The sequence below is a fragment of the Elephantulus edwardii genome, unplaced genomic scaffold (genome assembly GCF_000299155.1).
Source record: "Elephantulus edwardii isolate Elephantulus edwardi_28Jun2011 unplaced genomic scaffold, EleEdw1.0 scaffold00116, whole genome shotgun sequence".
Taxonomy (NCBI): Eukaryota; Metazoa; Chordata; class Mammalia; order Macroscelidea; family Macroscelididae; genus Elephantulus; species Elephantulus edwardii.
In genome coordinates, this window is record NW_006399866.1 from 4,892,991 (window position 1) to 4,914,485 (window position 21,495).

Below are 21,495 nucleotides of genomic sequence, written 5' to 3' on the forward strand. Positions count from 1 at the left end.
TCGCTCCCCAGCTCCACGTCCAGAGAAAGGCGGGACCGCAGCGCAGAGAAGGTCCAGGTGCTGCGGGCTGCAGCCACGGGGAAATCATGACTGCAGTGGGCCGAAGATGCCCCACGCTGGTGCCTCGAGGGTGAGTGACCTGGCTGAGCCTGAGGAGGGCCGGCGAGGACAGCGATCCGAGGGGGAAATCCACAGGGTACAGCTGACAAACTCAGGTACTTTAGTATCGGGCACTTTTCTAATCCGTATATGTTTAGATTTAACTCCGTTCCATTTTGCCCTAGTGCACGTTGGCCATCGGCTCATCGATTCAAAACAGCCCCAGGAAGGAAGTATTATGATCATTCTCCTTATACAGATGAGGAAAGAGAAGTTTAAGTGATCACTTTGAACTAGCTAATGAAAGTCCAAATTTAGTTTAAGTCTGACTTCTGTGTCTATGTTCTTAATCGCTGGTCTCCAGCAGGCTCAGAAGAACCTCTGAGAAGGGTAGTCTTGGGGAAACTTGAGAATGCTAAGCGTAGGACCCCAAAACCAAGTCTTCTTCACCTCTTGGGCAAAGGCCCTGGCAGTTCTGGAAGTGCTCCTGGTCTGACTGTGGACACGGAGATACTGTACCCTACTCCACCACCCTAAATTCTGGAAATCCTAAGGATAATGAGGTTAGGAAGCCAGGTTGAGCCCTCCCCTGTTATCCCTGGATCCAATGTCCCATGTGTCCACTAAGGCAGGTATGAGCCCAGCTGGTTCTCCTAGGAGCCCCTCCCTGTACCCTGTAGCTTGGAGTCAAGACTGCTCCCTCATCTGATCCCAAGCTAATCCTGCCCTGCTCTGAGCCTCGGTCTCCTCAACGTCCAAAATGGGCTGGAGACTGTGAGGGTCCATTCAGCTTGAGGAAGAGAAAGAATTGCTGCTGAACAACCTGAGGTTCCTTTCCTGAGGACCTTCAGAGGTTGCCATCTCAGTGGCTGCTCAGAGAGCAACCTAAACTGGGGGTTGAGGAAGGGAATTATGTCATTCTTCCCACCCCCTGGGAAGCAGGGTGCACCTGGAACCAGAGGAAGGAAGGGGAAGAGGTGAGGCTGCAGGAGTTTCCTGGTGTCCCACTCCCTGTTGAGATCATGAGGATGAGGAGGAACAAGGAGGGAGGAGGCGTCAGCAGCACGAAGTTGAAGGGCCTTCAGTTACCAGAAAGGAGCGCACCAGCATAGATGCCAGCTGCCCCTCCAGCACTCTCAGCCTTTTGCAAAGAAACAGCAGGTCCCAGAGAGCTGCTGGTGGCCCTCCACCCACTCCCTGCAAGTCCTGTTACAGAGGGGACACCACAGACCCAGACAAGGAAGATAAGTCCCCAAGAAGCACCCCCTGAAGTAATCAGCAAGCCAAGGCTTCCCTCAAAAATGGTCTAGACACCACTCACAACTGGCAGCCATGCCTGGAGCACATTTTTTTTTTTTAGAATTTTTTTTCTCTATAATTAATTATATTTTATTAATTTTCATAAACATTTACAGAGATTTTGGGCTTCCACTCATTCATTGTTGCACTATTCTCTCTACCCTCCTCCCAGTTTGTTCTTGTCCAAATGCCACAGTGCTTGTCAAAGCCAGTTCTGATTAATCTTCTTTGTCAGTGTATCCTTTGCCATTCCCTATCACTCCTCCCTGAGAGAGACTTCACCCTGAGTCATAAGGAAAAGGGGACGGCGTATTCTCTTAGCTACTTCCTGCTGAAAAGGGACGCTGTGGGTTTCAGGGTGAAGATCTTCTCTCACTACTCTAAAGGGCCCCTTTGGCAGTAGGAAACACATAGACTATTATGGAGATTGATTTTGGAATTCAGATGCACTCTTATTGATTGTGCTTGGCTGTACATGTACATATCCTTCAAGATGTATCATGGGGGTGTTGCAACCTAGAAGACACAAATTTGACTAACAAGTTATAAGTACATGAGTCCAAAAATTATGGAAAAGTAAAAGAAAAGATTCTTTCATTGTTTTACAAACACTCCCCCAGGTCCCCTCCACCATGCAGCCCTCGCTCTAGTCTCCTGTGATGACAGAAATACCCAGTTACATCTCTCTTTTAGACGGTTCTCTCCCTCCTCTGTTTCAGTGCAGTATACATTATTGAACCCATCTTACTCATTCTCTCCCCAACCCCAAGGACAGTCCCATTTTAAAACAGTGGCATCATGTAATATTTGTCCTTTTGTGACTGGGATATTTCACTCAGCATAATGTTCTCCAGAGTCAACCATTTTGAATAATATTGCATGAGTTCCTTGTTTTTTAATGCAGCATAGTATTCCATTGTGCGAATATACCACAGCTTCTCTAGCCATTCGTTTGTTGATGGGCACTTAGGTTGTTTCCAACTCCTTGCTATTGTGAACAAAGCTGCAATAAACATGGGTGTGCATATATCTGCTTGGATGTCAGCTATGGTCTCTTCAGGGTATATTCCCAGTAGTGGAATTGCTGGGTCAAATGGTATCTCTATTTGCAACTTTTTGAGAAAGCGCCATACTGCTTTCCACAGGGGTTGCACCATTTTACACTGCCTGGAGCACATTAGCACAGGGTCCCTGTCAACTCCATTTTACCAGTGAGGAAACTGAGGTTCAGAGAAGGGTAGGCATTTTCCTGGGGTTAGGAAGTGGTTTAATCTCAATGCTCAGGTTTGATCTTAGACTTGACCCACTTATAAGACCAAACTCTTAGCCACAAGGTCATATTTCACATTCTAAAGGTAAAAATGTCAAAAGGAGGTTTCTCCCCCTTCTACCATTACTACCATCACAGGCCATGCTCTTTGCAATCACTTGTTATGCATCAGAGAGTTGGACAATGACTAGGGATGATAGAAAGAGAATTGATGCCTTTGAGCTATGGTGCTGGAGAAGAGTGTTGGATATACCATGGACTGCTAGGAGAACAAACAGGTTCATCCTGGAGAGGGTGAAGCCAAGCTGCTCCTTAGAGGCAAGGATTCTGAAGCTTCATCTGACATACTTTGGACATGTTGCAAGGCGGGATCAGTCCTTGGAGAGGGATGTCATGGTTGGGAGGGTGGAACAACAGCACAGGAGAAGAAGATCATCGATAAGATGAGTTGATTCAGTGACTGGGTTAATGAGGGTTAGGTGTATCAGGGACAATAAGATTGACACAGGATAGAGCAACGTTTAGAACTGTTGTACATAGGGTCGCTATGAGTTACAGGCAACTTGACAGCCCATAACAACAACCATTACTTCAAATAACACTCCAAAGCCCCTGGGTATATATAGAAGCTTCGTTTCCAAATTAAAACATCAAGGTTTGTGAGGTGTTACCTGTTAATATATAATTAATGAATTGGAATTTCATTCTATTTAGTACATACTGAGCTGCAGCTATGTCCCAAATACTGTTCTGGGTTTCAGGAAGATAGCAGTAACAAGACAGACAAAACCCTGCCCTCTTGGAGTCTCCGTTCCAGGATGGAGGAGACAGATGATAAACAGGATAAGTGAGTCATATAATAAACTAGAAGTTAAAGGAGTTGTGGAGAAAAATTAAAATTGAATGGAAAGGGTGATTGTACAAAGGCAAGAGTAGCTGATTGTGGCAGTTGAAAAATTAACCAGGCAAAAGGGAGCTCTGGTGGCTTCACAGTAAGAAGTTGCACTGCCAACCCAAAGGAACATGGGTCGAATCTACCTGCTGCTCTGTGGATCAAAGGTGGCCAATCTCCTTCTTTGTGAGCCACTGGCTCTAAAACTTTCCTATGAGTCAGAACAGTATACTACATTTGCTGGGGGGAAAAGGTGTTTGGACAAATAAGATGAAGGAACAAGTCCTCTTGTTATCTGAGGAAGCACGCACCAGGCTGTGAGGAGCATCCTTGCCCTGTGCTAACCCAAAGGCCACACCTCTCTAGTGTTGGAATCCACCAGAGGCTCCAAGGAGGAAGATGGGCAATCTCCTCCTGTGTGATTTACAAGCTCAGAAACGTGCTAGAGGGTCAGCTTTGAGTCTGTTCTGACTGGATAGTAAGAGAGTAGTAGAGTGCCCAGAGGAGGTGGAGAGAGCACAGGGGTGGGTGGTAGGTGAGATCAAAGAGAAAACAGGTTTAGACAGTGTTGTGTGCCGTAGAATCAGAACCAACTCATGACTGACTGACCTTCCAATGAGGTTTCAGAGACAGTAAATCACAGGAGAGGAGATTGTTATCCTTCTCCTGTGGAACAACTGGTGGATTTGAATGGGATGACTTGGGAATTGCAGTGCAGTTCTCAATGCTAGGCCACCAGAGCTCCTCCTCAGGTAGTGTAGGCCTGGGAAGTTCATGCAAAGACTTGGATTTGATTCTGAGATGAAGGACCGCTCTGACTTATGCTTTAAGAAGACCTCTCCTTTTAGAACAACCCGAATACAATAATACTTCATTTCAAAATGCCTTACCCATGTGTCCCCTGCCTCCTGCCCCAGAGACCCAGGCTGCTCCCCAGGACTCTCTGTGCAGGAGGAAATGGAGACTTAGAGAAGAGGGAACCAAAAAAGAGAACCAGTGCCTTGTTTCCTTCCATCCTAACCCTGGTACTAGGCACTGGGAACAGACCAGGAGCACCCCCCCAACTCCTATATTCTTCTGGAATGTTGATTCTGGTCCAAGAATTCCCAACTCTCCCCAGAGTCTCACGACCCTCTCGGCCTCGTGGAGTGACGTCAGCTGCCGGGCATCTGGTAGCGATTACCCACCACTGTGGTGGGCCCAGCCTGTTCTGCCTCCTCAGGCTCTGGGCAGCTGGTCCTTGTCTTCCAAGGGGGCCCAGCTGCTCCTGGCTCTTATTTCCTGTGAAGACTTTCTCACAGTCCCTGAGACCCCTGGATGCCTTGGGTTGTGGGAACTGAGCTGGCTTGAGAAAGATGGACTACTTTCCCCAGCTGAAGTCATATATTTCCCCCAGCCGCGTGGGAGACCCTGTTTTCTGGATGCTGGACCTGTGTCTTTCACCTGTGGGAGTGAGGGCTGGAAAGGGCAGGGCTGGGAGATGTTGGGAGCTCAGAGGCCTACTGTATCTCTCCATGACCTCAAACAAGTCCCTTCTCTCCAGTCCTAGGTTTTCCCATCTGTCAAATGGGGACAATAATGCACCAGTTTAACACTATTGTTACAAGGACGTATGGCCAGTGGAGTGTTTATATTGTGCTTGGCCAAGGAAATCTCAATAAATAGAAGCTGTTTATGCTATTATTACCACAACCATGTCACAGGAGAGGAAACTGAGGCCTAGTAAGGGGTCTGGAGTCACAGAGCTTCCTGCTTCCCAGAGAGGACTCTCCCCAGAGCCCCAAAGGATCTTTTCCTCTGATTCCCTCCACACCATTTCCTCTTCCTGACATTGGTTCTAAGCCCTCAGCCTAGTTGAAGTATACTTTTTCTTGGCCTACTACATCCCTATCCTATTTTCCTGGGAGCTCGTTCAAGGCATCAAACTTGGAATTTGATGTCAGGCCAAGCTGGTTCTAGTCTGAGCAGCTCTGTGCCTTTGGGTGAGTTATAAACCTCCATTTTCTCCCCTGTGACTTGAGGCTTCACGATCACAGGCTCTTTTGAGTCAGCACTCAAGAAATGCTCTTTTCCTTTTGTTCTTTCCAGCAAGTTTGGAGTCTTAGCACCTCTCAGGACTCAGATTCTGCAGGGCAAAGCAGGCCCAATGTGCTCTCTCCCTGTATGGCTGAGGGTGCAGGATGGTGGAGAGTGAACAGGAATGTCTTCAGAACTATAGTGGCCCATCTTGGAGGGGCTGGGGCAGGATACGGCTCCATCTAAGAAACTTCCTAACTTCCTGGCAGATCCCCACATGCCCTTTGGCGGGGTGTCTGTAGGAGCCGGGACTTCCCACCCAAACTTTTCTGCCCAGGGCCTCTGAGGACTAAGATATGTGAAGACCGATGGAAGGTCAGAGAAAGAGGAGGATGCTTAGCACAAAGAATTGACACAGTGACTTTAACAATGGGCATATCAGAGATGGAGATGATGGTGCCAGACAGGGCAAGCTTTAGAGCTGTAGGGTTGCTATGAGTCATAGCCAACTTGATGGCACCTAACAGCCACAACAACAATTCAGAGCAGGCACCTGGAGGGGCAGGATAGGAATCTTCCTGGACAAGGGCTAGGGCCACAAGACAAACCTCACACAGGGTGGAGCCCTTTGTATCCCTTCCTTCTCATATAATCTTTACAGCCCCTCTGAGGGCTCATAGTATACCCATTTCACAGATGAGGAAGTTGACGCTGAGGGAGAGGATGACAGGGGGAAGGACAGAGAAAGAACTAAGAAACAACTATAGAGCTTTCTGGTACTTTATTGGTCCTGGTTTTGAGAAGTCTCCCATCAAAATCCTATGATCAGAACTTGAGGTCCAAGAAAACAAACTACGGGACAGTTAGAAGACAGGCAGGTGGCAGGCCTCAGCTCCTATCAAGGAAAGCCAAGGTGGAACAGATCAGAAGTCTCTTCCAACTTCTTGTCCTCTAAGTTTAAGGGGGAACTTCACTCCTTCCTTCTGGTTCAGGATCAAGGCCCTGAAGGTGAAATTCAGATTGAAATGTGCATTGTGAAAAGAAAGGCTAATGTGTTCTAATTACTGCTCATTAATCCAATTAATTAAGCTAATGTATGCAATAAGTGATATCTGTTATCAGAACAAATCAGTTAATACAAGCAATTACAGGGATTGATTATTTAAATAATTAATGCAGCTGATTAATGGGACTGATTTAGCAGAATTGTCACTTTTGTTTATTAATTGATTTCACCATTAATATTAGAGAAGTGCCTCTTTTCAATTCAGAAAACAAAGAGTATATAAACTGATGAAGGGAACTGAGTTTTTAAAAAAGTAGATGCTTTGATTTTTGGATTTGTTCATCAGTGGACAAGAGTTTTTTTCTAGTAATCTCCAAGCAAACTAAGTGTTGAGATCTGAAGGCTGAATAAGAATTACCCTGACCATAAAGGAGAGAGAAGATTTCAGGCAGAGGAAACAGCATGTTCAAAGGCCCAGAAATTGTGGGAAGCAGGACACTGGAGGAAGTACTAGAAGGCCAGAATGCAAGAACAAGCAAAAGAAGAGATGTTTGGTTGAAAGAGGCTCTAACTGGGGACCAAGGACAAGAGGACTAGAGTGTTTGTTTTTTCCCCTCAGGGTTTTAGGGCGGTCACTGTGCTGCCATGATGCTGAACAGGTTTTAGCCAAGTTTCCAGACTAAGACAGACTAGAAAGAAAAGCCTGACTATTTCCTTCTGAAAGTCAGCCAGTGAAAGTCCTATGAATTACAATAGTCCAATCCACAACCAGTCATGAGGATGGCACAAGACTGAGCAACATTTTATTCTGTTGTGCACGGCACTGTCATGAGTTAGGGGCCAAGGAACTTTCCAGAATGCTTGGTGAGAGGTTGGGGATAGGCTGCTGCCCGAATTGCACACAGTGATGTGCTCCTTCCCGCTCCCCTCACACAGCCTCAGCCAGTTCAGTGGAGGTAGAAAATGGTGAAGGAAACCACTTACTACGATGTTTTTGGGGTCAAACCCAATGCCACCCAGGAAGAGTTGAAGAAAGCTTATAGGAAACTGGCCTTGAAGTATGAGTTAGGGGCGGACTCCAAGGGAGTTGACAGCAAGAACACTGTACATTTAGCATTGGAATCAGGAGTGGCATCCACAGAGGAAACCCTATGAACTTGGAGAAATGATGACAGTTAATACAAGTGTTTAGATCTTTCTTTCATAGGGTCACTATGAGTCATCTATGACTCGACAGCACTTAACAACAACATAGAGCTCCGTTGGCCTAGTGGACAGAAAGTGATGCTACCAAGCCAAAGGTGGGTGATTTTAATCTGTGGCCCTCAAGCCTGGTTTTAATTGTTTTTGGTCAAACATTCTTCCAAGGGTCATATCACTGGTCTGTCCATTTGCTGTATAGAGGTAACTGGTTGTATAGAGGTAGTGGTTGCTGTGATGCTGAACACTGTGACATTGTCAAATATGATAATGGTTACCCATGGTGGACAGGGTTTGGTGGAGTTCCTCAATTAAGACAAGCTTGGCAGCAGGAGTGGCACATCCACTTCCTAAATAGCTTGTCTCCGGAAACCCTATGAACCTGGAGAAAGGATGAAAGTCATACAAGTGTCCAGGTCTTTCATTCATAGAGTCACTATGAATTGTTTATGATTCGACAGCACTTAACAATAACAATAACAACAACAACCTAACATTGTTCTAGACCAAAGCCTCCACATGTAGAGCTGATGTTATAGTAAAAGGAGATTCTTAATATTTGAGCTAAAATCTGTGGCGTGTTGGATGAGGTGCCAAGGTAAAAAATAAAATCGGAAAGTGAGATCAATGTTGAGAAGGTGTACTCTTGGTGTGATTAAGGAATGTCTCAATGGGGACATTTTAGTGAGGACCTTGAAGGTGAGGAATATCTAGAGGAATATCTAGAGGCAGAAGGAACAGAAAGCACAAAGGAATTGAGGTGAGAAGAAAGTAAGTCCATCATGAATCTCATCTTGACTTGAGTGATCAGGAAGGTGTTGGACACAGGGTTGGTCTGTATGAGGTTGTGATGAGAGCTTTGATTCTGAGTGAAACGAGGTGCTATCTCAGTGGTTTTGACCTAAAGAAGGATCTGATCTGCTTTTCATTTTAATAGAACTGTTTTGACTGCTGGGGAGAAAACAAGTTACAAGAACACAGTGAGAGGCAGGGAGGCCAGTGAAGGAGGTCATGGCAATAGTCCAGATGACTGATGGTAGTGGCTTGCAAAGTGGACATGGTCACATATATTTTGGAAACCCCAGAGGGTTGTTGGGTGAGGCCCCAGACACCCCGCTTTCAGAGCCTCTTTGCTGAGCACCTTTTTTGGTCATCCTTCCCTGGTCTGATTCCTGATACAACCAACCCCTCCCCAAGGCTCTACTCCTGCCCTGGGAGCCTGAAGGGAAGTGGACAGGAAGCAGAGGAAGTACTGAGGCAATCCCAGTGTCCTGGCCAATCTGTTCCCAGCAGTGAGAGGATTTCCGGACCTAAATTGCCGGAAACACTGGGATGGGACACTTCACCCGGGAAGAGTGGGTGGAAATGGGCAGGGGGAGGGGGTCCTTACTCCACCCTATACCCACTGTTCTTGAATGGAAAGAACCAGAATGGCTTTGGAAGCCTACTCCAACTAAGCTGCAGCTTGAGAGACTGTGGTTAGAAGTCAGGAAGGAGTTTCCAGGAGGGAAGGTTAGCAGCAATGACCTTAGAATGTCAAAACAGGGAAAACCACTAGCTAGCTTCTCAATGAGGAGTCTCCGGACTCAGGAGTTAAAGGGAATCCCAGGGCAGAAATCTTCCCTAGGAAAATTCACTTTTTTCATGATTTCCTTTAGGCTAGCCTTCTTTTCCCTTAAGTATTGGATTTCTGTTTCTGAAGAAGCAACTTCCCAATGTTTGCACCCCCTCAAACATTTTTTCTTTTTTCATTTTCTTCCCTGTCCCCCTCACCCAGAATTTGCTTTTTATGGGGGGGGGGAAGTTATTTCGTTGTTGTACAGTCCCCCCAGCCCCAGACCACTTTACTATGCAGCACTTATTCTGGGGTCTTGTCATGCCAGTAATACCTAATCATAAATTCCTTTTATATAGTTCTCTCCCTCATCTGTTTTAATGTCATGTACATTATTTATTTATTCTTTTCTTAGTTTTCCCCAACCCCCATGTCAGTCCTGTTTTATAACAGTGTATTGCAATATTTGTCTTTTGGCAACTAAGATATTTTACTCAGCATAATATCTTCCATGGTCACCCATTTTGTATAATATTTAATTAGTTCATTGTTTTTCAGTGCTGCATAATATTCCATTGTGTGAATATACGACAGCTTCTCTATCCATTCGTTTGTTGATGGGCACTTGGATTGTTTCCAACTTTTTGCTGTTGTGAACAAAGCCGCAATGAACATGGGTGTGCATATATCTGCTTGGGTGGCAGTTATGGTTTCTTTAGGGTATATTCCCAGTAGTGGACTTGCTGGGTCAAATGATATTTTTATTTCCTTTGGACAAGAACAAACTGGGAGGAGGGTAGAGAGAATAGTGCAACAAGGAATGAATGGAAACCCAAAATCTCTGTAAATGTTTATGAAAATTAATAAAATATAGAAAAAAAATGATATTTTTATTTCCAACTTTTTGAGAAAGTGCCATACAGCCTTCTATAGTGGCTGCACCCTTTTACACTCCCACCAATGGTGAATAAGGGTTCCAGTTTTTCCACAACCTCACCAGCATTTGTTGTTTGCTGCTCAGTTGAATTTTGCTATTGTTACTTGGGTGAGATGATATCTCATAGTTGTTTTCCCCTCCCACATATTGCAGATGGGAAGATTGCACCCTGTCCTGGCAAGAGAATAGGGGTCTAGCCGAGACAGCATTAATGATAATGATAATAGTTAATATAACTTAAGTGCTGACTATTCATGTATTCATTTAAGCAATCTTTACTGAATCTCTACTATGTGCCAGGCATGTTGTTGTTGTTGTATCATAGAATCAGAATGAACTCATAGCTGCCTCTCCAGCAGGTTTTCAGAGACAGTTAATCTGACAAGAGGAGATTGCGCATCTTTATTCCATGGAGTGGCTGGTGGCCTTGAACCTCGTGCCTTCAGGATTGCAGTGCAGCTCCTTGTCACTAGGCTATCAGAGCTCCCTGTGCCAGGCATAGTCCCTACTACGTCCCTTTATGCACAAGAGGATGGATGTGGAATAAGACAAGTCTTGTGGAGATGTAATCAATCTATAATGAATGATAGATATGAGTAGTAATTTCAGGAAAAGGTAAAAGCTGTAAGAAAAATAAAACCTGATTTGAGTTAAGGAGTGAAAGAAAAGGGGGTTTATATAGAAAGAATAGTCTGAGAAAACTTCTCTGAGATGAAGTTAGAGCCTTGAATAAAGTGGGAAGAGGTCGTGAGATGCATGGCAATATGGGGGAAGAGCATGCCAGGCAATGGAATAGCAAGTGCAAAGGACCTGTGGTAGGAATGAACTTATCTTGGAAGCTATGTGTATAACTAAAGCGGAATGAAGGGATACGTTGCAGAGTTGAGAGTCAGATAGTCAGGTGCTACATCACACAGGATCTTATAGGATTGTGGAACACAATGACCTGGTTTATGTCTATGTTATAATAATGACACCCTACCACTATCCAGGGAGCTCTGGTGGCTTAGTAGTAAGGAGTTTCACTGCCAACCCAAAAGCACTCAGTTCAAAGCCACCAGATGCTTTATGGGAGAATGATGGGCAATTTCCTCCTATGCAATTTATAGCCTCTGAAAACATACGGAGGGTCAGCTGTGAGTTGGTTCTGACTTGATGATACATGACAACAACTCAATATCCTGAGAAGAACAATTCTGGTTTGGATGGAAAATTACTTGGTCAGACATTTATAGGTAATGGAATGTTTAGCTTTTGTTCTTGGAGGGATGGAAACTCCTGAAAGGTTGGCATGCATGCTGTGAGCAGCTTAGGTTTTAATCTTAAACAGTCTTCAGGGACGTGGAAGTTGGCTGTGGAACGTGGGAGCAGATGGAAGGAAGCCAGTGTGAAAGCTGCTGTGTGCTCCTTGGGAGAGATAACATGGTCCAGACCAGGGGTGGGGCTGCACGTGAAAAGAAGTGATGGAGAGCTATATTGAAAACAGCAGCGTGGCTGCCTGGTAGATTGTATGTGGAATATGAGAGAAAGAGGGGAGCAACTGAAAGGTTTTAACCTGAGCAATGGGAAGGATGACAAGTGAGATGAAAACGGCAAGGGGAGCAGGGACATAGGGTGAGAAAGATCAACAATTTTGCTTTCAATGAGACAAGTTCGAAATATCTTCAAACATCCAAGGGGAGCCATCAAGGAAGTAATTGGATTTATGAGCCTGAGGCCATACAAGCAGGCCCTGGTTGTCTCAGAGTAAATGGGGTTAGAGGCCAGGGAAAGAGTGAGGTGGCTCACAGTGTGTGACATAGATGGAGGACAGATGAGGTGGCCAGAAGAATCAGCCTCTGAAGGAATCTGTCTCTAGCCCTCCGTAACCTGCAGTGACTCAGCAGTATTTGGGGAGTGCCAAGTCCGAGCTTGCAACTCTCAAGCATCTTTAACATTAGGGAGAGGAGAGCCAGGAAGGATGAGGACAACCTGGAGGTCTGGAGCCCTGAAGCCAAGAGAAGAATGTGAATCAGGAAGCAGGCACCGTGTTCACTAGCTGCCAGAGCCCTCACAATAACCAGATGGGAGTCATCTCTGACAGATGAGGAAACCAGAACTCAGAAAGGTGAAGGGACTTGCTGAGAGCTGCACAGCTGGCGCATAAAGGCCCGGGTTTGCTGTCAGTGCTGCAGACTGCAAAACACTTTGGTGACCCTTCCTGCCTTTAGGGGCAGCTCTCTGGGCTTTGAGGACCAGCGCTATCTACAGGCAGGAGGGCAGAGGTTAGCAGCCTGGGAACCAGGCAGAGTGAGGAATACTCATGTCTCCTCTTTCCTTCCAGGGCCATTGGGGAGTCGGAGGCTGGTGGAGACTACGTGAAGGTAAGAGAAACTGAACAAGGATTTTGGGTTGTGTTGTCTTTTTTTTTTTTTTTTTAAAAAAAAAAAACAACCAAAAAACTTTGTTAGGAGCCTGACCTTACTATCTGTTCCCAGGAGGAGGGACTCTCACAGTGTGGGAAGTATGTGGGGTTTGGTTCTACCCAGAATGCCTCTCCCAATTCGCGTGTTCATTCTCTCCTGGCCATCTGGATGCTTGTACCACCACCCCAGGGAATCTGTATCCAGAGACTTTGACCCCAAATTAAATCCAATCTTTGAGCATCTACCATGTGCTGGGACTCAGGTTATCTCACTTTCTCATCAGCAGATAATGAACAGAGTTTACATTTATTGACAGCTTCATTTTCCCTTGATAGTGGGAATGTTGAAAAAATGGTTTTGAAATAACACTGATAACAACAATAATCTGGTCACATTTTGAGTGTCTGGTATGTGCAGAGGGCGCTCTGATGGCCTAGTGATAAGGAATTGTGCTACCAACTCAAAGCCACATGGTTCAAATCCACCAGCTGCTTCATGGGAGAAAGATAGGCAATCTCCTCACATGTGATTTATTGCCTCTGAAAATCCTTTTCAGGGTCAGCTATGGGTTGGTTCCAATTCCATGGTACATACCAACAACTATGCGCAGAAGGAACCCTGGCAATGCAATGGTTAAACACTTGGCAGGTAACCAAAAGGTCAGGGGTTTGAACCCTTCAGTGGCTTCATGGGAGAAAAGAGTAATCTGTTCCTATAAAGATTACAGTCCTGGAAATTATAGGGCAGTTCCACTCTGTCCTCTATGGTCACTATTAGGCAAAATAGACCTAATGGCACCCAACAAACATCACAGCCCTATGCATGCCCCCTGCTGGTTGCTGGGCGCTGGAGAGACAGTCTTCAGCTCTGCATGAGGGAAGTCTTTCATTGCTAATGTTAGCAATGGACATTGAGGATTTCTTAAGCCCATTTACTGACTGTAAATGCGAGACTCAAAGAAAAGGCAGTGACAGATAATAAAGGCCAGAGCTGGGACTGCAGGCCAATTTTATCTGATGCCAAGACCAAGTACAAGACCTTTCGACTACCAGCAATGCCCACCCTGAACCAGACCCAATACTTAGCAGGGAGCTCTGGGCCGTGGGAAGCCAGTGCAGAATCATACGATGTTATGGGCTTGTGCTTTGCAAATAGAGCTCCAGATCTGTCATGTATTTGCTGTGTGACCACCTCTCTGTGTCACTTATGTGAAGTGGAAATAACAGGGGCAGCTCCAGTCCAGGATTGCTGTGGGTTCAATTGCCTGTGCCCATGAGCGAGGGAGCTGGGGTTGGAAGGAACAGGCAGACTGGCTTAGCTCCTGGAGTTCCATTACCCTGAGGTTCTGCCTATAAGATAGTGACTACTAATGAGCTCAAAGATGCTTTCTCAGATAAGGAGCCTGGGAGATTGGAAGTTCAGAGATAGAGAATAACATTCAGTTTAGGAGGGAGAAAATCAAGGAAGACTTTCTGGAGGAGAAGATGTTGAAGTTAGGCCTTCGTAGCTGACTGGGAATCTTCATAGCACCTTCTTCCTGTGTGAAGTCAGTCTGACAAGGAGTCAAGGATATTCAGGAATGAGCAAAAGAGTGGTTCAAACAGAGGTAGGAGTGTATACAAAAGCAGCAAGCCAGCCAAGGGAGCCTAAGGAGTGCAGCCTGAGAATGCAGCGTGTCAGGAAGGAATCCAGATCCTGGAATCCAGGTCCTGGTTCCTCATCCAGAGACTTTATATTACAGAGAGAGGGGAGCTTCAGGGAGAACCAAACCAAAGATAAGGAAAGTAACACATGGGGGCGCATGTCAATACCCTACAAATCTCAGTTGCAGGGCAAGGTAGTGAGCTCCCCATCACTAACGGAAGTGAGATCTCTATAAAGACTATCAGCTTTATGTTTTTGTTTTGTGTGTTGTTTTTTGGGGTTTGTTTTTCTTTTTTGGTTTACCAAACTATAAAATTTGTGAGTTTACCAAACTGTAACTTAAAAACAAAACAAAACACCAACCCAAAACATGTTACTGTGCTTTATAGGTGAAAGTTTATACAGAAAATTAATTTTCTATTCAATGATTCATACGTTGTTCCATGATATTGCAATCTCAGCAATGTGTCAGCTCTTTTCTTGTCACCTTGGGCTCCTCATTTCTCTGCCCCTTCCTGCATTCTTTCTCATCTTTATTTTTTTGTAATAGTGCCCTTTGGCCTGGCATAGATGATTTATCTAAGGAAGACATTCTTCGTAGATTTTACCGTTTACTCCACTGGGCAGAGGTGGCCTCTGGAGTAGTAGTTTTGAGGGTGACTTGGAACAATAGTCTCTGGGATTTTCCCCATCTTTATCAGGCCAGTAAGTCTGGTCTTTTGTATAAATTTGACTTTTATTCTATTAATTAGGACCTTTATTCATGTCCCTGAGCAGAATGGTTGTGAGTGGTAGCTGGGCACCAGTTAATTCTTCTGATCTCAGGCTACAGAATACTGTGTTCATTTGGGGCATTTGTCATCTGGACAATTGCTTTCTTGAGGTTTTCTTCTTATTCCTTTGCTCCAGGTGGCAAGAGACCAAGAGTTATACTTAGAGGGCTGCTAGCAAGCTTTTAAGACTCCAGGCATGTAGCATTTTAAAAAACATTATAAAAGAACTAATACCACTGGTACTGATAGTCCTTGAAAGGATGATATTGTTGTTGGTTTTAGCTTTACGCTTCAGACAGCAATTGGAATCAATACTTTTCCCAAAAGTACATTCACAGTATGATATACTAATCTTTGAAGAATTCAGAATTCCAGGGTTCTCAGATCATAATGTGAATTATTTGATTCTAAGACAAGGGTTCTAGAGAGCTCTAAGGGTCTAGTGGGCGAGGAGCTGCATTGCCAACCCAAAGGCAGGTATTTGAATCCATCAAATACTCTGTGGGAGAAAGATGGGCAATCTCTTCCATATGCAACTTATATATAGCCTCTGAAAAGTTGTTGGAGGATCAGGTATGAGTCGATTCTGACTCAACAGCAGTGAGGCTTTTGTTTTGAAGGCTAAGATTCTAAAATCCCAAGACCCTAAAATTCCATGCATCATGCTTGGAGCTTCAGATGTATTTATAGTAACAAAAGAAAAGGAAAACCCAAAACTGGGGCCCAGAAAGGTAGACTCAGCTGCTCGAGGTCACACAGTATTTGAAAAGAATTTGAACTTGGAGCAGACTGATGCAGAATCAGGCCAGCTCCCTTTGCATTGAAGGGCTTGTGATTCTCAGACCCTCTCCCCCTAAAGAAAAAAAAAACCCAGATTGCAAAATAATAAGCTAGAAAATAACAGCACACGCTCATTGAGCCTTTACTTCATGCCTGGTAATTTACAGACATCAGCCCATGCAGTAGTCAGAGTTCTGCGTGATCAGCCCAGGTATTAGCTGCCTTTTCCAGGTGTGTTTCCCAGATGAGTAAATTTGGACCCAAGGGGAGAGGTCGGGTGGGCTGGAGGCGGGGCGCTAGTGAGTGAAGAGGCCAAAAATTGATCGCAGGTTGGCTTCCCTGACCACTGGACTTATTGGCCTTTTGTGCTCCTTAGCCAGCAAATATTTACAGATTCCCAGCAGAGGGTCCCTGATTCCCTATTAGACATGAGGAATCTTGGGCTCTAGTAGATTTCCGGAGGCCACAAAGGATTTGGCTAAATGCATACAAGGATTTTTTCCCCCCAGCTCTAGATGTCATTTAATTCAAAGCCTCTGACCATTCCTGGACCGTGAGAGGCGCAAGAGTGGCAGAGCACTCCCCCTCGCCGGGCCGGGGTCCTTTCCGCACCCCACCACTCCTCAGGGTGTCCATCCCTTTCGCAGGTCCTTCTCCAGGCTCCGCGACGCCTTGGCACTGGGGGCGAGGGGCGAGGGGCGGGGAACGGGGCGGGTGGAGGGAGGAACAATGGCCCCCTCCCCTCCCCTGGCCGGCTGGAGGGTGGGGTCTCCCCGCCCCGCCTCCCCGCTCCTCCCCCGACAAGGCGATGAGGTAATCGCGCCGCCAAGAGGCACGCGCAGCCGGTGCCCAGCCCGGTCGGTCCTGCGCCCCTGCCCCGCGGCCGCCCGCCCCCTGCACCAGCCCGGCCCCCGGCCCCCGGCCCCACCATGACGGAGCGTTGCAGCCTGTGGAGTGCCCTGTCGGCCGCCGCCTGCTGCTTCTACCGCGGCTCCTTCGTGCAGGTGCAGGTGAGGGGGCGGCTCGGCCACCACCGGGCGTGCTGGGCTAGGACCCCTGGCCACCCTGCCGTGGGCCGAGGGTCAGGGGGCCGCAGTCTCCCGCGTCTGGCAGGGTCCAGCAGGGTAGGGCGATGGGCTGAGGGAGGGGGCGGGGTCGCTCCGGGTTCACCTCTGGGCGCCCTGACGCTCCTCGTGCAGAGGGTCCAGCAGCTACTCGGGGACTCAGGGGTGCAGGGGATGCAGTTCTGGTACTGCCTCAGTCAAGGGCACAGGGGACGCAGAGATGCGGTCCCTGACGTCCTGCTGGTCATTCCATGAGCACTCTGGCCCCAGCAGCTGACCCGGGCAACCAGGCTCCCCATTGTAAGGGGTCGTTGGGCTGGAGTCTGAGGCTTAGTGAGAAGCAGGGAGCTAAGGAGTGCCACAGGAGTAAGAGCCAGGATCACAGCACCCTCCAACTCCCAGCCCTCAGTGGGTCTGGGCACGCCTGGGGCGCAGGTCCCGCGACCCAGCTGACCTGGCAGTGCGAAACGGTATCGTGGCCGTGAAAGGGTTAAACGGAAAGGGGGGTGAAGGGGAGGACCTGGACCCCGCCTCTCTGCAGAGTATCATCTGGGGATAGCTTTGCTTGGGACTGGAATGTCAAGAGGGTGAGATAGGGGCTACTGTGAGCTGGTGGATGGGAAGGGGTTAAGACTTTGACCAGGGGTTTCTGTACTTTCCCCCCCCCCCGCCCCTGAGCTCCCTGGGGGACTCCGGGCGCATCACCTCAGTGCTCCCGGGGCTCACACACACGCTCCGAGCCCGCCTGAAAGACGGCCCCGCCGGCTGAGCGCAGCATCCCTACACCCGCCAATCAGGTGCGCGCAGGCTGGGAGGCAGTGAGATCATCTCTGGCCAATAGCAATGCGCTGAGCGCAGGGATGCTGCATTAGCGCCCCAACCCCCCCTCCCTCTCTGCCCCACTCTTGGGAGTTGGGGACCCTCGGGCTTGAGTGAGGAGGAGGAAACAAGGGTTCTGGGGTTTCTCATCTTCCCAGTCGTAAGATAGATGCGTTGGGCTGTGTCATAATCAAAGTGGTCCCTACTGCCCACAAACTATCTCTGACCATTGATTTGACTTGGAACAGAGCCAAGATCTCTCCTCCCTTCTAACAGATGAGGTTATGCAGGTCAGAGAGGGGAAGTGACTGGCTCAAGGTCACACTGGCAGTCTTTTTTTTTATTTTATTTTATTATTTTTGTGTGAGTGTACCTTCAAATCAGATCTGACTGGTACAGGAGGAGATTGTCCCTCCTTCCTCGGGAGAGCATCTGGTGGATTCGAACCGTGTGCCTCTGGGATTGTAGTTGCAGTTCCTTGCCACTAGGCCACCAGAGCTCCCCTATACTGTGGCAGTCTTGGACCAAGCTCTTTTCCACCCCATTCCTACCCCTTCTTTGCCCTATGGCCTTTTCTGCTCTGTATCCTTCTTGTCCCTGGCTGTGGAGGCGGTGGAAGTTCTCTGGTGCATTCTCTTTGTCAAAAAAGAAGGATCCAGAAGCTAGAGCAATTGTCCCCTTTCCCCCTGGGACTGTTCCCCTTCTCTTTCCCTAAGTCTGGTGTGGGTGTGAGAGGCCAGATGGTGTAGTGTATATAAGGAGGGAGATCAGGGACCCCCAAGAATAGGGTACCCCTTGGAGAAGTGTAAATATCTGAGAAGGCCTAACTCTCAATCCAGCCAAGGCCTCTTTGCTCCCCTCTCCACCACTTTCAGCCACAGAGAGAGAGGATGCTCAGAACCCTGATCCTAAATCCAGCCTCTCCCCTGAGCGCTGATCCACACCCATCTGTAACAGCTGCTCTTGGAGCCATGCAGCAGGCTTCTCCCAGCCCAAATTTCCCTGGAGCCACTCACTTGCTGCTCTTGCCCCAGCCTTGCCCACTTCAGAGTGTCTCATTGTCCTCCCAGCATCCTCTCCGGCTCCTCAGTCCTCTTGCCTCAATCCAATAAAAAACTTTCCCTACTTCCTGTCATCCTATGACACCCTGTCCTGTCATTGCCTGGAAGATGCTAGACCACTCTCCACATGACAGATCAAACTCAGCCCCAACACTTAAAAAGAATCTTTTAAAAAGAACTCTACTGTAGCTACTGGGTAAATGCCAACTCCCCCAGACAGCTCCAAAGCTCTACTACACATGCTGTTTCCACCAGTCCTCTCAAGCCCCTTTGAAATAAATAATTTGCCTTCCTCCAACCAGCCCTTAGCTCTGGCCACAGGGTCCAGCTTTGCTGCTTTATTTCTGCAAACTTTCCTGCACTCCTTCCCTCTGCTTCAATGGTCTTGCTTGCCCAAATCAATCCTCCACCAGCATCTTTTCAATGGGTAAGGCAGATTCTGCCTGACCCCAGCTCCTGTCTGTGTAGGGGCACAAGGAAGAAAGGTGTTTTCATAGGATCCTATAATTAATTCTCTGAGTGTCTTAGAACACTACAGAAACCTGGAGTTGCTTGTCAGCATCTAGTCTTCTCCTGCACATGGGTTCACAGCAGGAGATGCCTGTCCTAGTCAACCTGGGGTCCTAGCCTCTGGTAGAGGACTTGCCTCAGAGAGGATCTTAATCAATGTTGCCGAATAAATGGTGTTGGAGACTCTAGATCTCTCTGAAACTAGGAATCAGGGTGTCTTGGGGACAGCATAGAATAAACTGAAGCAAGCTGAGACCAGGGGAGTGAAGAGTAAAGTTGCAGAATTAGAATCTGAGATGCATGGAAGAACTGAGAAGTCAGGGAGCTGACCAGAGGACCTTTGAGCTCTGGAAAGTAGGGTCCTTGGGGAAAACTGCCATCTGGACTGAAGTTGGGCCTTTTTGCCACCTTCCACTGTTTGGCTTGCTTCCTCATCATCCCCAGGATCTTTCTGTTCAGAGGTACATTGCAGGGGTTTAGTCAAGGCTGAGACCTCTCTGAGATCTGGAGGAGAAGGAATATCATGCTCTCACATCTGTATGCAAGATGTAGTATTCTGGAACTCTGTCCTTTCATCCTGGCAATGTAGTAGTGCAGGTTCTGTCATTGTGATCTTTGTGCAAATAAGGAATCTGAATTTCAGTGAGGTAAAACAGTTTGCCCAAGGCCACTTAGCCTGTGAGGCAGTATTTGAACCTGGATTCATCCAGGCACTACTATGCTGGTGGTCATAGAGCACTACTGATTCCTCACAGCTGTGTGGGTGCTATAGTTTGCAGATTGATTCTTAATCTGTAGTTTCTCCTCTTTACTGAAAGGCAAATTCAGCAGGACACATCAACTCATTGCGTAGGAGGAAACAGAGGCCAGAGATCTCATTTGGCACAACTAGAATTTGGCTAGCTTCCCCACTGCCCCTGCCCTAAGGGCCCTTGGTGTTTGTCAGCCTCTAACTCTGAGACCAGAAGAACTGGGAAACCAGGACTATCCCCTCTTAGGCCAGTGCTTGGATTGAGCCTTGGGTTATCTTCAATTGTCCCATCTGACAAGGAGATGGTAAGGGATAGGGACTTGAGGAATTGAAAAGAACAACATAAATGACAGTTGTCTCTGTGTGAGGACCTCTGTGACCCTGTTTCTAGAGGCTCTCCCTCACCTTAACTGTACAATTTGTCTTCCCAGAATGTGTCTGTACCCATTCAGCCCATGCTTTTCCCTGAGGTACCTGCTGTTTTGCCTCCAAGTCCACCTATAAAAATCCTCACTGACCCCACTTTAAATATTAGCTTTGTGGCAAGTCCTGATGTCCCTGCCACATAGAGAGGGTTGTTACCACTTCCTCCAGGAAACCTTTGCAATCTGTCCACTCCTAAATATCTTTCTTTTCCTTCTACAGCAACTTGACAAGTCTCTGTCGCTGTCCAGTACTGTGGTGCTGACAGTCTGACCAAATGCTTAGAACAGCTTTTTTTCTTCATCTCTTAGACTGGGATATTTCTTGAGGTTAGAGTCTGGCTTGTCTACTCCAACACAGCGCAGGATATAGCACACAGTGGGCACTGTTTGATGAAATGAACTGAGGGGTTTTTATGTTGTTGTTTAAAAATTTGCTCCTGCTGGTCTAGGGAGCCAGGAATACAGGGTTCCAGCAAGCTCTTTGAGGGTCTCCCTGGAACATTCGCCTCCATGTTCTCAGAGTTCTGAGACGGCAAGGTCATGAGGGTGTAAAGTCAAGAAAGGAAAAGAATGAGGCTTCTGATTGGATGTCAATTCTTGCTGTCTCCCTCCCAGTTCTCCAAGGAGAAGTACATTTTGGACTCATCACCAGAGAAACTGCACAAGGAGTTGGAGGAGGAACTTAAACTCAGCAGCACAGACCTGCGCAGCCACGCCTGGTACCATGGTCGCATTCCACGGGAGGTGAGTGGGCGGAGCCAGACTCTGAACCTGAGTACAACAGTTGTTGTTGTTGTTATGTGCCGTCGAGTCGCCTGCGACTCATAGCGACCCTATGTACAACAGCCCTAAACTCTGCTCTGTCGTGTGCCAATCACACTGTCTCTGACACTCCCAACCGAATTATCCCAGTCACTGAATCAATCCACCTCATAGAGGGCCTTCCTCTCCTGCGCTGTCCCTCCACCCTCCCAAGCATGATGTCCCTC

At 47.3% G+C, this 21,495-nt stretch overlaps 1 protein-coding gene across 4 annotated transcripts in view; it reads left to right on the top strand.

Moving 5' to 3' along the window:
• SH2D3C (SH2 domain containing 3C) overlaps positions 1-21,495 on the top strand; it is a 41,867-nt gene that overhangs the window by 5,414 nt on the left and 14,958 nt on the right. Inside the window, exons 1-3 of one of the 4 annotated variants that reach the window (XM_006892531.1) lie at positions 53-130; positions 12,598-12,637; positions 21,122-21,250. In XM_006892531.1, coding sequence (XP_006892593.1) covers positions 87-130; positions 12,598-12,637; positions 21,122-21,250 — 213 coding nt within the window. In that variant the 5' untranslated portion in view covers positions 53-86. Of the gene's footprint in view, positions 1-52; positions 131-12,597; positions 12,638-16,661; positions 16,887-21,121; positions 21,251-21,495 lie in introns of those variants that run through there. The other 3 variants (XM_006892530.1, XM_006892532.1, XM_006892533.1) reach the window with 3 other exon arrangements.